This window comes from Schistocerca serialis, chromosome 7, assembly GCF_023864345.2.
Source record: "Schistocerca serialis cubense isolate TAMUIC-IGC-003099 chromosome 7, iqSchSeri2.2, whole genome shotgun sequence".
In the NCBI taxonomy this organism is placed as follows: domain Eukaryota; kingdom Metazoa; phylum Arthropoda; class Insecta; order Orthoptera; family Acrididae; genus Schistocerca; species Schistocerca serialis.
In genome coordinates, this window is record NC_064644.1 from 192,839,049 (window position 1) to 192,853,412 (window position 14,364).

The following is a 14,364-nucleotide window of genomic DNA, read 5'->3' on the forward strand; positions in this document are numbered from 1 at the left end:
ATAGTTTAACAGTGTGAAAAATGTGTACAGGTTGTGATGGCCTTACTTTTTCTTGACTGAATACTCATGTTCATCCTCAAGTTCATTGCTGCATATGTATGACATAGCGTTCTTTCTACAATTTTGTCTTGTACATCATGTCCTTCCCTCACAAGATTTCTGTCCCTAAAATATGTCTCTCTGTACACTTCTTTTCTCCACAGCCATTCGCTCAATATGTAAGTTCAGGAAATTTTTCTAGAATTTTCATTTCAACTTTTCGATCTGCCTAAATATTATGTAATTCACCTGTTTTTCATAAGAATAATTCCAAACCACTCCACTCTGGTCTGGTCATCCTGATTTTGATTTATATGGTTTCTTTAAAGCTGCACAACAGTCACTTAAATAAAACCACTGCTGATTCCTTGTAAGGATTGCGTCAGATCTGGGCAGATGTCTCATTTAGGAACTTCAAGTTTTATTGTGGGTGTCAAGGAGTAGTAGTATAAAAGAAATGGAAATTTTATCTCAATTTGACGTGAACATCCGGATTCCATCAAAAATGTTGTTTTGTATTTAATCATAAACTTTTTTGTCACAGACAATATTATTATTATTACTATTTAGTGATACAATAGACAACAATAAACACAATAATTGAGGTCACTGTGCTACAATTTGTATTTTATTCCCAAGTGCCTAGGACTACACGATCTATCAGCAGATCCTGTCCACATGGCTCTTTTAGTTGGCAAGTGGATATTGCTGTGATATCATTTGCCTATTGATAACTTTCCACAAGGCCTCCAGTAGCCCAAGAACCATTTGGACCACTTTTACTTGTTTCAAGTCTTCATGTCTTTTAATTTTTTCCAACTGTTTTTATTGTTATTGATACTACTACTACTTCTACTACTATTATTATTATTATTATTATTATTATTATTATTATTATTATTATCATCATCATCATCATCATCATCATCATCATCATCATCAGCTTCATTATCGTTGTTGACTTACTTTAGATCCTTTTTATAGATTCCAAATAAATTTGATAATGAGACAGTGCAAAGACAGCTGAGGTATACGGGCATGCTGGAAACAGTGCGCATCAGGCAAGCTGGTTACAATGTGAGGCTGACATACGATGAATTCATACAACTTTATCGGATTTTGCTACCAAAGGGATTACTCAGGTAAGATATTAAGTTTGCTTCTTATAGTACTTGAGTGAACATTATCACTTTGACATTTTGGACTGCAGAGAGAGTTCCACATACACTATGTGATCAAAAGTATCTGGACACCCCCAAAAACGTATGTTTGTCATATTAGGTGCATTGTGCTGCCACCTATTGCCAGGCACTGTATAACAGCGACCTCAGTACTTATTGGACATTGTGAAAGAACAGAACTGGGCGCTCTGCAGAACTCGCAGACTTCGAATGTGGTCAGGTGATTGGGTGTCACTTGTGTAATACGTCAGTACACGAGATTTCCACACTCCTAAATATCCTATGTCCACTATTTCTGATGTGATAGTGGAGTGGAAACGTGAAGGGACACTACAGCACAAAAGTGTACAGGCCGACCTCGCGTGTTGACTGACAGAGACCGCCGACAGCTGAAGAGGGTCGTAATGTGTAATAGGCAGACACAGGAATTCCAAACTGCATCAGGATCCACTGCACGTACTATGGGGAGGTGAGAAAACTTGGATTTCATGATCGAGCAGCTGCGTATAAGCCACACATCATGCCAAATGATGCCCCGCTTGGTGTAAGGAGCGTAAACATTGGATGATTGAACAGTGAAAAAACATTGTGTGGAGTGATGAATCACAGTACATAATGTGGTGATCCGATGGCAGGGTATGGGTATGATGAATGTCTGGTGTACATCATCTGCCAGTGTGTGTAGTGCCAACAGTAAAATTCAGAGGCAGTGGTGTTATTGTGTGGTTGTGTTTTTCATGGAGGGGGTTTGCACCCCTTGTTGTTTTGCATGGCACTATCACAGTGAAAGCCTACATTGATGTTTTAAGCACCATCTTGCTTCCCACTGTTGAAAAGCTATTTGGGGATGGCAGTAGCACCTTTCAACACGTTCGAACATCTGTTCTTAATGCATGGCCTGTGGCGGAGTAGTTACACGATAACAACATCCCTGTAATGGACTAGCCTGCACAGAGTCCTGATGTGGATCCTATAGAACACCTTTGGGATGCTTTGGAACACCAACTTCGTGCCAGGCCTCACCAACTGACATCGATAACTCTCCTCAGTGCAGCACTCCACGAAGAATGGGCTGCCATTCCCCCTTCTACCACCTGATTGAATGTATGCCTGTGAGAGTGTAAGCTGTCGTCAAGGCTAAGGGTGGGCCAACACCATATTGAATTCCAGCATTACTGATGGAGGACACCGTAAACTTGTTGGATTGCGCCATAAACTTGTAAGTCATCTTCAGTCGGGTGTCCAGATACTTTTGATCACATAGTGTAGCTCTAAGAAAAAAGGAAAAAGGCTACATTTGGCCTAAAATATTTTTTTTTTCATCTTACTGATGTACAAACTGTGCCTATTGATGAATGTAACATGGTTCAAAGATAGTTCCAGAATGTAGGGGACGGAAGTGTCCATCACCACAAATGGAACAGTTGGCGTGGAGGTCCTGTGCCTGTGATAAACTCCTGACTATATGTCATGTTATGACCACCTTTCCTTTTCTCTGGTACTTTTCCAGTGCCCTGTCTAACACACATACATCTAGAAGGTACAAGATTTGTCTTCAGTTATTTATTGTTTCAATCATGGCTGTTGAGTTCTCTCTCAGATCCTGTAATTCTTGATGAAGGTTTCTTAATAACCCTATTATGCAAAGATTATTTGTATTTTATTCTGCAATGGAAACTCCAGGTAGGAATATCAACAATGCAGGAAATGATATAGAGCTACTTACTGTAACAATGACACTATAAGTTGCAGACAGGCACAATTAAAAAGACACTTATACTTAAGGTTTTGGCCGCAGTGTGCACCAGGAAAATGAAGGGAAATACACATCATTCACATACACAAACACAAATTGCATTCTGGTTTCATCTGACAGAGTTGGCTCGGTCGTGTGTGTGTGTGTGTGTGTGTGTGTGTGTGTGTGTGTGTGTGTGAGTGAGATTTTCACCGTAACTGCAATTCTGCGGTGTGTGTCATTGCAAATTGATTAAATTCACTGCCTGACAAAAAAAGTGAAGCACCAGAAGGGTGAAGGGAATGGAATGAAACTTTGTGGGTTCAGAGGGTATGTGATGATATTTCAGTGATTACAAAATGGAGTTAAATTTACAAAGAAGTTCGCATTATGAACTCATTCATTTATCAGTATGATGCTGCACCCCCTGCCTCCCTCCCCCAGGCCCAGGTTTAGAATTAAAACAGTCAACCAAATATATGTTTGTGACTGTAGTTTTCTGTCAAATTTGTTGTTGTTGTTCTACATCTACATCTATATCTAAACTCTGTAGACCGCAGTGAGGTGCGCGGCAGAGGGTATGTCCCATTATACCAGTTATTGGGTTTCTTTGTGCTCCATTCAAGTTTGGAGCACGGAAAAAATGATTGTTTGAATGCTTCTGTGCGTGCAGGTGCAGTAATTAAAACACTCTTATCCTCACCGTCCCTATGTGAGTGTTACGTAGGGGGTTGTAGTGTATCCCTAGAGTAATCATTTAAAGCTGGTTCTTATAACTTTGTTTATAGTCTTTCTCAGGATAGTTTATGTCTGTCTCTTCAGTATCTTTGTGAAACTCTTCCATGGTTTAAACAAACCTCTGACCATTCGTGCTGCCCTTCTCGTATGGGTCACAGACACTTGACAAGTATTCTAAAACTGATCGCACAAGTGATTTGCAAGGAATCTCTTTTCTAGGCTGCTTGCACTTCCTCAGTGTTTTATCAACAAACCAAAGTCTACTACCTGCTTTACCCACAACTGAACCTAAATGATCATTCCATTTCATATCCCAACAAAACGATACACCTAGGTGTTTGTACTAGTTGACCGATTCCAACAGTGACTCATAGATATTATATAATCTGTTCATCATAAGAATAAACCTGATGTAAACAAACACAAACGCAATGATTGGTCAGAAGCTCTAGCACACGTACACTGGTGTTGTTACGCTCTTGGAAGTAGGCCCTATCTTATTACTAATTTACGTTAAATGGAACTTTTAAGATATTCAGATGTATTAACAGCCATCAATGTTTCTCTTAATCACACTGTACCTACATAGTTTTTATTTCAAAAATCGTGTACAGTAACAGCCTATGTTGTGTTGTGTTCTGATTGTCGCGCAGTTAAGGCACAGTATAAAAATGGCTGAGGCTGCTTTCTGTTCCATAGTGAAACACGCTCGTTGTTAAAAAGTGGCTAGAAATGGGGGGGGGCACGAAAGGCAAAGGTTCAGAGTTCGAGTCTCGGTCCGGCACACAGTTTTAATCTACCTGGAAGTTTCATATCAGCGCACACTCCGCTGTAAAGTGAGTGCAATAGTTTGTGTTATGTAAGTGGAGTGTTGTCATATCTTGTCTTGGGTTTCAACAGTGCAGTTGAGTGCTGAATGGGCAAGATATCCTGTATTATAGATTCTAACTGGGCTTAAGCATTGGACATTCTATCTTAAGAGTTTGTGCAGGCTTTTCATATGGCACCGTGTAAAAGTCACACTGAGCGTCCCAATTTACATAAAACTGCCACACTCTGACTGTCAGAATCTACTGTCACAATCCACTGCTTGAGCAACAGAATTCTGATGGCAAGAGTTGCACTGTATGTCGTATTGGGGGGGTAGTCGAACCAATTGTAAATGAACGCTTGGGAACACCTTGTGAGTAACAGTAATATCCACATCACTACCTCATTTTGTGTTACAGAAGATCCACCCAAGCTGCAGCACACATCACAGTGGATAGAGAGCTATGAATGCCTGTACAAATTCATTGTGGTACCTGTTGGTACAGCCTAATGGTGGATGCACAGACCAAGGGCCACATGTAGCCCACCATTGACCTGATGGCAGCCCACCACTCACCAATCATTCTTTTAATTTTTTTCTTTTTGTTTTCATCATTCATTCCCTCCTGAAGTGGAGAGAATGGGCCCTTTTAGAACTTAGTTCTTTTGAGCCCAGTCCAGCTGACAATGCAGCAGGGAAATCTCATTTTGGAATAATAACTTGTCTCACAGTCTGACAGTTTTTAACTTGTGGCCTTATGTAATCACAGTAAGAGGTTTGCAGCCCACAATACTAGCAAGTCTGCGTACCCTTGCGCTAATGGCAGGAAACAGTACCTCAAAAACAATTTGAGGTGATGCATCTACTGCACCAACAGGGAACTTCTCAGGCAGATAGTGGGGGTATTCTGATGTGGTGGTTGCTTACATAGCATGAAATTTGTCCCCACAGTTGTCCAATCATGGGCATCTTTTTATTTGCATGCAACACACAGCTCACACCCTGTAACTTTAGTACGACAATACATCGTGTTGTTAATCCCAAATTGTGTCAGTAGGAGTTGAGGTTCACTACGAAGAGATGATACAGTCACATGAAATGTGTGCAGTTAGGTCAGAGCTTTGGCAGTGCTTGGTGTCATTTAAGCAGTCACCGACCTGAATGTATGACTAACACTTTCACTATGTTGTGAATCCATGCTATGATGAGTTGTCACATGCTCGTCATCTTTAGATGTTGATCTGGATGATTCTGTGTGCTACATGTTATTAAGTAGATGTCTGTAATTCAGTTGCTCATTAGTGTGTGCGGTGAGTTGTAATTTTTAGTCATTCCATTGTTTGGATTCCACCAAGGGGCTTCCACTATTGTCTTAAACTATAATTGATGTGAAAAACAGTTCTTTATCACTGGGGCACTCATGAATACAATTTTCATCATGCCAAGGTTGTTGGGCTTTGCACTGAATGGAGTCTCAGAAACTTTATAACATTTCAGTTATACAAAACTAGGGGTGTGTGTATCTCAATCTTCACTGTTGCCTGTAAACAGGCAATGTTGCTGACTCTCTCATCCGTTATTTTCCGTTTCCCCTGTCCAATCAGACTTAAATTTTTCCTCTCCAGTTACGTAACTGCAGTGCAACTGTACACGGACTAGAATCATTAGATGCTTCTGGCAGGAGATAGGGAACATTGACCATTACTGGCATTACTTACTATTTTTATTTGTTGGTGTGTGAGCACAGTGTTTTACGAGTGTGTCTCCATCTGGTGCACGTTGCTTTGTGCTGCTTAACACTCAGTATTTGTCCCAGTTAAAAAAAGTGTGTCAGTTTATTTGACTGTAGGATTCCAGAAACTTGCTACAGTTTTAGGTTTTTATATCTGAATTCTGGATGTTACTTGCAAGTTGCCAATCTAATGGGTTCCAGGACTAACAAAAATTTGATTTTCGATATTTCGTACAGTTATTAGCCTAATTTAAGAATTTAAATTGCAGTTTTATATACTCATTCAGAACTATAATCTTATGTCAAAGATTTAATACAATGTGAAGCATTACATTTAGTAACTGTGTATATCTCTTGAGGCACTGTAAGTCCTGGCTTGCAAATTACACAGTCTGTATTGATCCACTGTTTGAGAATGAAAACACTTAAAGAATTTAAACAAAATTTACACACATTTCAAACCTTTACAACTTTTTTCCGTTGACATCCACATAAAATGATGAACGAAAAAAGTTCATTGCTTACAGTACTTTCACTGTCTATGCAGTAAAACTGCAGCATCAGGCATAACATTTTAAGGGGCTCCGGAAAGGCTCAAAATCATGAAAAGTTCAATTTTTACTTTTTTGTGTTTTCTGAATCTGCAGACTATTACCATTTAATAGATATATAATTTATTCAATTCCGAATACTACAACTATTTTTAAATTTTTTTTGAAATGTGTTCTACATGGGCGTGACCCACTGTGGCACTGTTACACTGCTGTCAAATGGTGTTATTATTAACGTCCATGTTCATCGGGTACATTTTAGTGATGTGAGATAAAGTATGTGTTGTGGCTAACCTGTGATGGTTCAATATATATCGCTGGTGTGATTGTCGATTGTTTCATGTTTATTTACTCTGTCGTTATCTCGAAAATATTCGTAATTAATTCTGTTTCTTGAGTCTCTGTTTTGTTGAAGTATAATAATGAGTAAAAGTAAAGTTATTAGAAATCCTCTGAAGGCTTTTAAGAAAAGGAGAAATGTTGGAAAGCCAAAGGTATGTGTTATTACTGTAAACAATAAAGACGATAACCAAGTGAGTGAACCTAACCTCTCAAGTACACCTGCCCAAAGCAGTCAAAGCGGGAAAGAAAATACTTCACAGAAGAAGCTTGGTTCAATGAGTGAAAACTATGAATGTTTTATGGGCGAATCGGATGTGAATGAAATATTTGATATGTCGGTTCTCAAAGGAATTTTTTCAAACTGTGTAAGATGTATTCATTGTAGTGAAGTTGGTCTGGAACTCTCCATAATAAAGCACGTAGGACTTGCTAGTGAAATACAACTGAAATGTGATAAGTATTCATACATGACCACCTTTTGGAACAGTGTTGCAGTAACTGCAACTGAAGAAAATGGTAGCAAAATCTACGAACACAACATTAGATTTGTTTATTCCTTGCGTTCAGTTGTTAAGGGTGCTACTGCAGGTGCAATTTTCTGTGGCATCATGAATCTTCCAAATCCCCCAACCAAGTTTACGACCTATAATAAATTAATAGGGTCTAAAGTAGAAGATGTCTGTATATAATCTATGAAGAACGCTGTGGAAGAGGCAGTAATGGAAAATAATGGTAACAGAGATTTGACTGCAGCGTTCGATGGTACCTGGCATAAACGGGGACACACATCTCTTCATGGTGTAGTATCTGCCATCAGTATGTATATAGGGAATGTTTTAGATATAGCAGTAATATCAAAGTATTGTAGATGTCCACAAAAATATAAAGGTACACATGAAAATAATTGCAAAGCTAACTATAGTGGCAGTAGTGGAGGAATGGAAGTGGCTGGTGTTGCCAGTATATTCCAGCGTTCTGAGGCGTGTGATAAAGTGCGATATGTTAATTACCTTGGTGACGGTGATTCTAAAAGTTTCAAACATGTTCAAGGACTGAAGCCCTATGGTGATGATGTTGTAGTGCAGAAATTTGAGTGTATTGGACACGTACAGAAGCGAATGGGAACAAGACTTCAGTGACTGAAAGCTTCGTACAAAAAACAAAAACTCAGTGAAGGTAAAGGGTTGGATGGGATGGGAAGGGAAGGTTAACTGACAGTGTAATTGACAAAATACAGAACTATTATGGAATGGCTATTAGGCAAAATACACAAAGTGTCGACGAAATGAAGAAGGCTGTTTGGGCTCTTTTTTTTTCATACTTCTTCAACCGATGAAAATCCCCAACATAGCTTGTGTCCCGAAGAAGAAGACAGTTGGTGTAAATATAACAAAGGATTGCTAACTGGTGAAGTGTACACTCATAAGCATAGTCTGCCTCATGCAATAATGGAGGTGATAAAACCTATTTTCAGAGACTTAGCAGCACCTGAACTGTTGGAAAAGTGTATTCACGGAAAAACTCAAAACCCCAATGAAAGTGTAAATAGTGTTATATGGTCGAGAATCCCCAAGACTGTATTTGTTGGAATAGAAACACTTCACTTTGGTGTGTATGATGCTTTTGCGACTTTCGATGATGGCAACATTGTAAGGTGCAAGGTATTTAGAAATATGGGAATGAAGATAGGTTCTAACATGGTACGAGCGATGCTTGCTTTAGACAAGGAACGCCTTCGGGCTGCAGACAGGGCTGTAAAGAGTCTAGAAATACAAGCAAGAGTAAACAGGAGGAGGAACAGGAGGAAGCTGGAGGAGGAGTTTGCAGAGGATGAAGATAATCCATCCTATGGACCTGGAATGCACTAAAAAGTTAATCCAATCTTTGTCGCTCGATTCCCAAAACTTTTATTTTCTCATACTAATTACATGTTTTCTAAGGATCTTCCAAACATATTTGTTTCAAACTTTCGGTAAATGTTACACAGTACCTTCTGCATAATTTAACACAGCCTTTTTCCAAAAAACTGTATATTTTTGAATATATAGATAAAAAATTGCAAAAAAATGTTGTGAATTTTCATTACAATTGAAAAAAAATCATCTTTAATAACTGAACTAAAATTTTGTAAAATCCCTGTGTTGAGTTGTAGCCCATATTCCAATAAATAATCTGTAAATAGTTCAACTTCCTACCTCAAATACTTTGTGAGGAAAGATGTAATTTATAAGCGTTATTTTAACATTGCAAGTATAGGGCGTTCCGGAGCCCCTTAAGGTGTGTGTGTGTGTGTGTGTGTGTGTGTGTGTGTGTGTGTGTGTGTGTGTGTGTGTTTATTTACTACTAACTCTGTTCGCAACACATTTTGCAGATAGTATCCAAATATAGCATTGAATATAGCTACAAAATTATATCATTGTATGCTACAAAGTTTGGGAGGTATGATGGTATATAGATGGGATTATGATTTTTAAAGAATTTGGAGGTGGAGGTTTACTGGCATTATGATGAACGTGCAGTACCCTTTTGTAAAGGTGGCCAACACACAAGATTAATGGAGATTATAGAACACTCCTCAGTGCATTAGAAGCTATTTAAAATAAGTATTACAGTCAAAGTCCAGTTCCACCAGTAAGAAATAGAGTTTAAAAGATAAACACTCTAAACCAAACTGATATACTGAGAATGTACTTCGTTGATTGAATTATAAATGGCTGATATCAACTCTGGGGTGTCTTATATGCAGGATTAATCAAAGGGAACTCCTAGTGACAAGTGCCCTCTGTGTAGTTATTCCATGACAAATGGCATAAATGTGGTCCCAACTGCTTGGTTTGCATAGTTACATCTGGTGATGCCACTGCGATCCCAGAGACAAGTTCATCATGTGCAGTGTGTAACATATCTCTTTTTTTTAATTGAAGATGGAATACAATCCTGGTGGTTGTGACACACCTGAAATGATATAGTAAAATGGTTCTTGTGTACTGTTGTTTGAGTAAAGTAACCCAAATTTCTTCTACTTTATTTTGAAATATGACATAAAAGTTTTTTTGATAGTTAAGCAGTGGCACTACACGTAATCATTTCAAGTAGCTTTTTGTCTGTCAGTCCATTTATGCAGAAAATATTTGAACTGCTTTGCTTGTACTTTAAACTTGAATAATTATCTCAGTATCTTTGGGTTAAATTTTGAAGAATAAAAAGCTAACAACAATATTGTGCAAGGTGCGCATGTCAGAAGACAGTTTTATTTGTTTCTGACATACAGAGATAACAAATTGTACTGTTTTTCTCTTAGTTATACTTGTTAGTTCAGTATTTTAATTTTTAGTTGAAAATTTTTTTCCCTCCTTAATTACCTTGAAATGATTGAGGCTGTGGATGCAGTTCACAGGCTGATGTTCGTGATTTTCTCTACACTTTAAATCTGAATCGTGATAATTACCAACTTGGCATAAGCAAGATCTTCCTTCGAGAATCTGAAAAGGTCCGATTAGACTACAGACTGCATCAACAGATAGTGGGAAGCATAGTGACCATTCAGAGATGGGCACGGTCTGTACTGGAGCGACGACGCTTCTTGCGCGCTCGTGAAGCTGCCATCACTATACAGGTAGGCAGGCAATGTATTGTAGTCTTTATTGCGAAATTTGTTTGGAAATGTGACATTCCAGTAGTATTTAGACATTTCATTTGCTTAGATTGTAATGTGCAAATTAATTGTCCTATGTATCAAATAATATTTTACTTACAGTTCATGATTTCTTTTGTCTCACTTTAATAAAGTGAGGACCTATTTACCTTAGTTACCTTTTCAGGGTGTGTGTGTGTGTGTGTGTGTGTGTGTCATCTAATTCTTTTTTTTAAATGTGATAGCAAGGGAAGTGTCAGATGCTCTTTGGCAAACTGAGCACAAAGAATAAAATAGGTAAACATTGTATAGGAGTGTAAGAAGAATTTGGTATAAACAAAGAGTGATTAAATTAATCATAAATGGGAACATTAAAATAACTGTTGAGAATTATAGATTATTATTACTTAGCAATTTGTAACTCTTTCTTGTGATGGATCTTCTCTAATACTTCTTGTTCATTCTTTTACTCATTGTTCCACTGTAGATAGACGTCTCACCATACTATTCTTACTGTCTCACAAATTACCTTTATTAATTCCTGTCACATGTATCTCTTCTTATCAATGAGGGAGATATGTATTTCTCAAAAATTGGTAATGGTGTGACTTGTAACTGCCATAAAATGCTGCAGAACAGAACCCTCAGAGCTTCAGTAAATGCATCAAGTGGAACAAGACAGATGCTTTTTGCAATCAGTTGCTTTTCTGTACCTGAAGAAGTTAGTTTTTTTATGTACAATCTCTCATTAACTTATCTCATGCCCTACAAATCTGAAGACTTGAACCCACATTTGCCGTCATTATACTAGCCTAGCTTCTCTCAATTTTTTTCTAGTTGTAGAATATCCTCAGTTCATTTCATTTTTTCCTTCCAGACTCATTATAATACTCTTATTTGTAAAATTATAAAGAATTTAGCAACCAGTCATGGAAACATAATTTATTTATCTTTTTGCAAATCAGTTTTGACCGATATCAGTCATCATTGGTGCTAAAACGAATACAAGAGACAGGGCATAAGCAACAACTACCTTAACAAACGAAAAAATGACAATAAAACATAGTTACATCAGTTACGACATATACAGATGTCTGAAATTAAAATTCAAAGTCATAACATACCATTTTTCTAACCGATACATACCATAAGTGGAAGTACTGTCCTTGGCAGATTTCTATTACGAAGCGACACATCATAGCTCAAACACTATAACAAGACAACATGAGGTGGCGCCACATTGCAATAAGCGCCCTCTATGTAAAATACAAAAGTAATGTAAAATACAAGCAATAAGGAATATACTACATTACAAAAGATTATATAGTGATGGTAATTGATAATACCAATTTAAATAATTACAAGAAGTGAAAGTGTCTGAAAATTGTTTGTCAGATTATAACAAATTAAATATATACATCAAAACTACGATCGTCAAAATTGTAAGAAGAGATAAACTCACTAAAAATATAATTCCATTCACACAAATTTAGGAATGAAACTTACTTGTCATAATGACAAAACCAAATAGTGGTATCAGTGGCCATCTGTTTTTCTACATACGAACCACAAGTGCATCAAGAGGCACATGTATGTTACTTCCAATAGATGACGCTATGTTACTGAATGCACAAATCCAAAGTTGACAGAGTTCAGGTGAAAATTACAGTACGAGATAAACAATCGTATTACTTAAATAATGCGATTAACAAAGTGTTACGCATATGAAGAGACATATATGTGGATAACGACTTTAGATCTACTATGCGAACTATAGCCTCATGAACAAATGTACCATGCGCCTTTATATTTCTCATGAGTATGGTGGTAACCAGTGCAAGGATTGCCATATTACTGTCAACCACCAGCGATAAAATAGAGCTCAAAAGTCACTCACAACACAACAAGAGCAGCTCGCTCAGAATATGTAAAACCAACTCTAAACATCGAAAAACATTTACCATGTAACAACCACTTTTTTTGAATAAGAATGGCTCAGTTTAGTGTTTTTTTTTTTTTGTGGTAAATGGTTTTCGATGTTTAGAATTGGTTTTACATATTTTGAGCGTGCTGCTCTTGGATCGTGAGTGGCTTTTGAGCACCTATTTTATTGCCGGTGGTTGGCAGTAATATAGCAATCCTTGCATTGATTACCACCATACTCATGAGAAATATAAGAGCGCATGGTACATTTGTTCATGAGGCTATAGTTCGCATAGTAGATCTAAAGTCGTTATTCACTTATATGGCTCTTCATATGTGTAACACTTCGTTAATCGCATTATTTAAGTAATACGATTGTTTATCTCGTACTGTAATTTCACCTGAACAGTGTCAACTTTGGATTTGTGCCTCTTGATGCACTTGTAGTTCGTATGTAGAACGGCAGATTGCAATTGATACCACAATTTGGTTTAGTCATTATGACAAAATAAGTTTCATTCCTAAATTTGTGTGAATGGAATTATATTTTTAGCGAGTTTATCTCTTCTCACAATTTTGACAATTGTGGTTTTGATGTATATATTTAATTTATTATTATCTGACAAACAACTTTCAGACTTTTCACTTGTTGTAGTTATTTAAATTAGTATTATCAATTACCATCACTATATAATTTTTTGTAATGTGATATCTTCCTTATTGCTTGTATTGTACATTACTTTTGTATTTTACATAGAGGGTACTTATTGTAACATGGTGCCACCTCATGTAGTCTTATTATAGTGTTTGAGCTATGATGTGTCACTTCGTAATAGAAATCTGCCATCTGTCATTTTTTTGTTTGTTAAAGTAGTAGTTGCTTATGCCCTGTCTCTTGTATTTGTTTTAGCACGGATGATGACCAAAATTGGTCGAAATCGATTTGCAACAAGATAAATAAATTATGTTTCTGCGACTGGTTGCTACATTCTTTATAATTTGATATTCCACTATCGCTGCAAAGAAGTGGAACCTTATGGAGCCCAACATTCAAATTTCTTATTTGTGTTTAGCCTTAATTTTTTTTGTCATTCCTGTTATGCAGTGATATTACTTTTTCCCCAGTTTTTGTTGTCCACTCAACTAGAGGTCGCAACAGATCAGAAAAATGCCAATCTGAATCTGCACCACATCTGCAAGACCCTTATCTGTATCGGGATCCACAGCCACAGCAGTTTAAGCTGCCACTGCTCTGATCAAAGGCTTGTTCCTTGACTGAATTTTCATCTGGGGAAGTCAGCATTTGGCTTTGATATGAATTGAGAATTAACATATTTTAGTGACAGCTGTATCAATTTGAAACTAATCTTTTTCATATGAGAGTGTCTCAAAACATATTTATTCCTTATTTATGTAGAAAGGTGATAAGAAGAAATTTCGTACCTGATTTTTAACATTTTACATGTGTGCCTCATAATTTAGATAATCGTATTTTAATACAAGGTGACCTGCCATATTTTCAATGCAGTTGGCAAATAATAATAAAATACTGTCATAATTAATAAAGCAGATTTTGAAAATTTTTTCCGTAAAATATTTTTCCCGCAGTGAGAAATCGAATGAAGTCATTACACAAGTTGTTATATGTTTCATACTGTTAAATGGTAGTCACATAGTT

At 37.2% G+C, this 14,364-nt stretch overlaps 1 protein-coding gene across 1 annotated transcript in view; it reads left to right on the top strand.

The window, feature by feature from the left end:
* LOC126413328 (unconventional myosin-IXa-like) overlaps nucleotides 1–14,364 on the top strand; it is a 347,425-nt gene that overhangs the window by 170,039 nt on the left and 163,022 nt on the right. Inside the window, exons 14-15 of the mRNA XM_050083235.1 lie at nucleotides 1,024–1,181; nucleotides 10,520–10,745. Of these exons, the coding sequence (XP_049939192.1) occupies nucleotides 1,024–1,181; nucleotides 10,520–10,745 (384 nt within the window). The remainder of the gene's footprint in view (nucleotides 1–1,023; nucleotides 1,182–10,519; nucleotides 10,746–14,364) is intronic.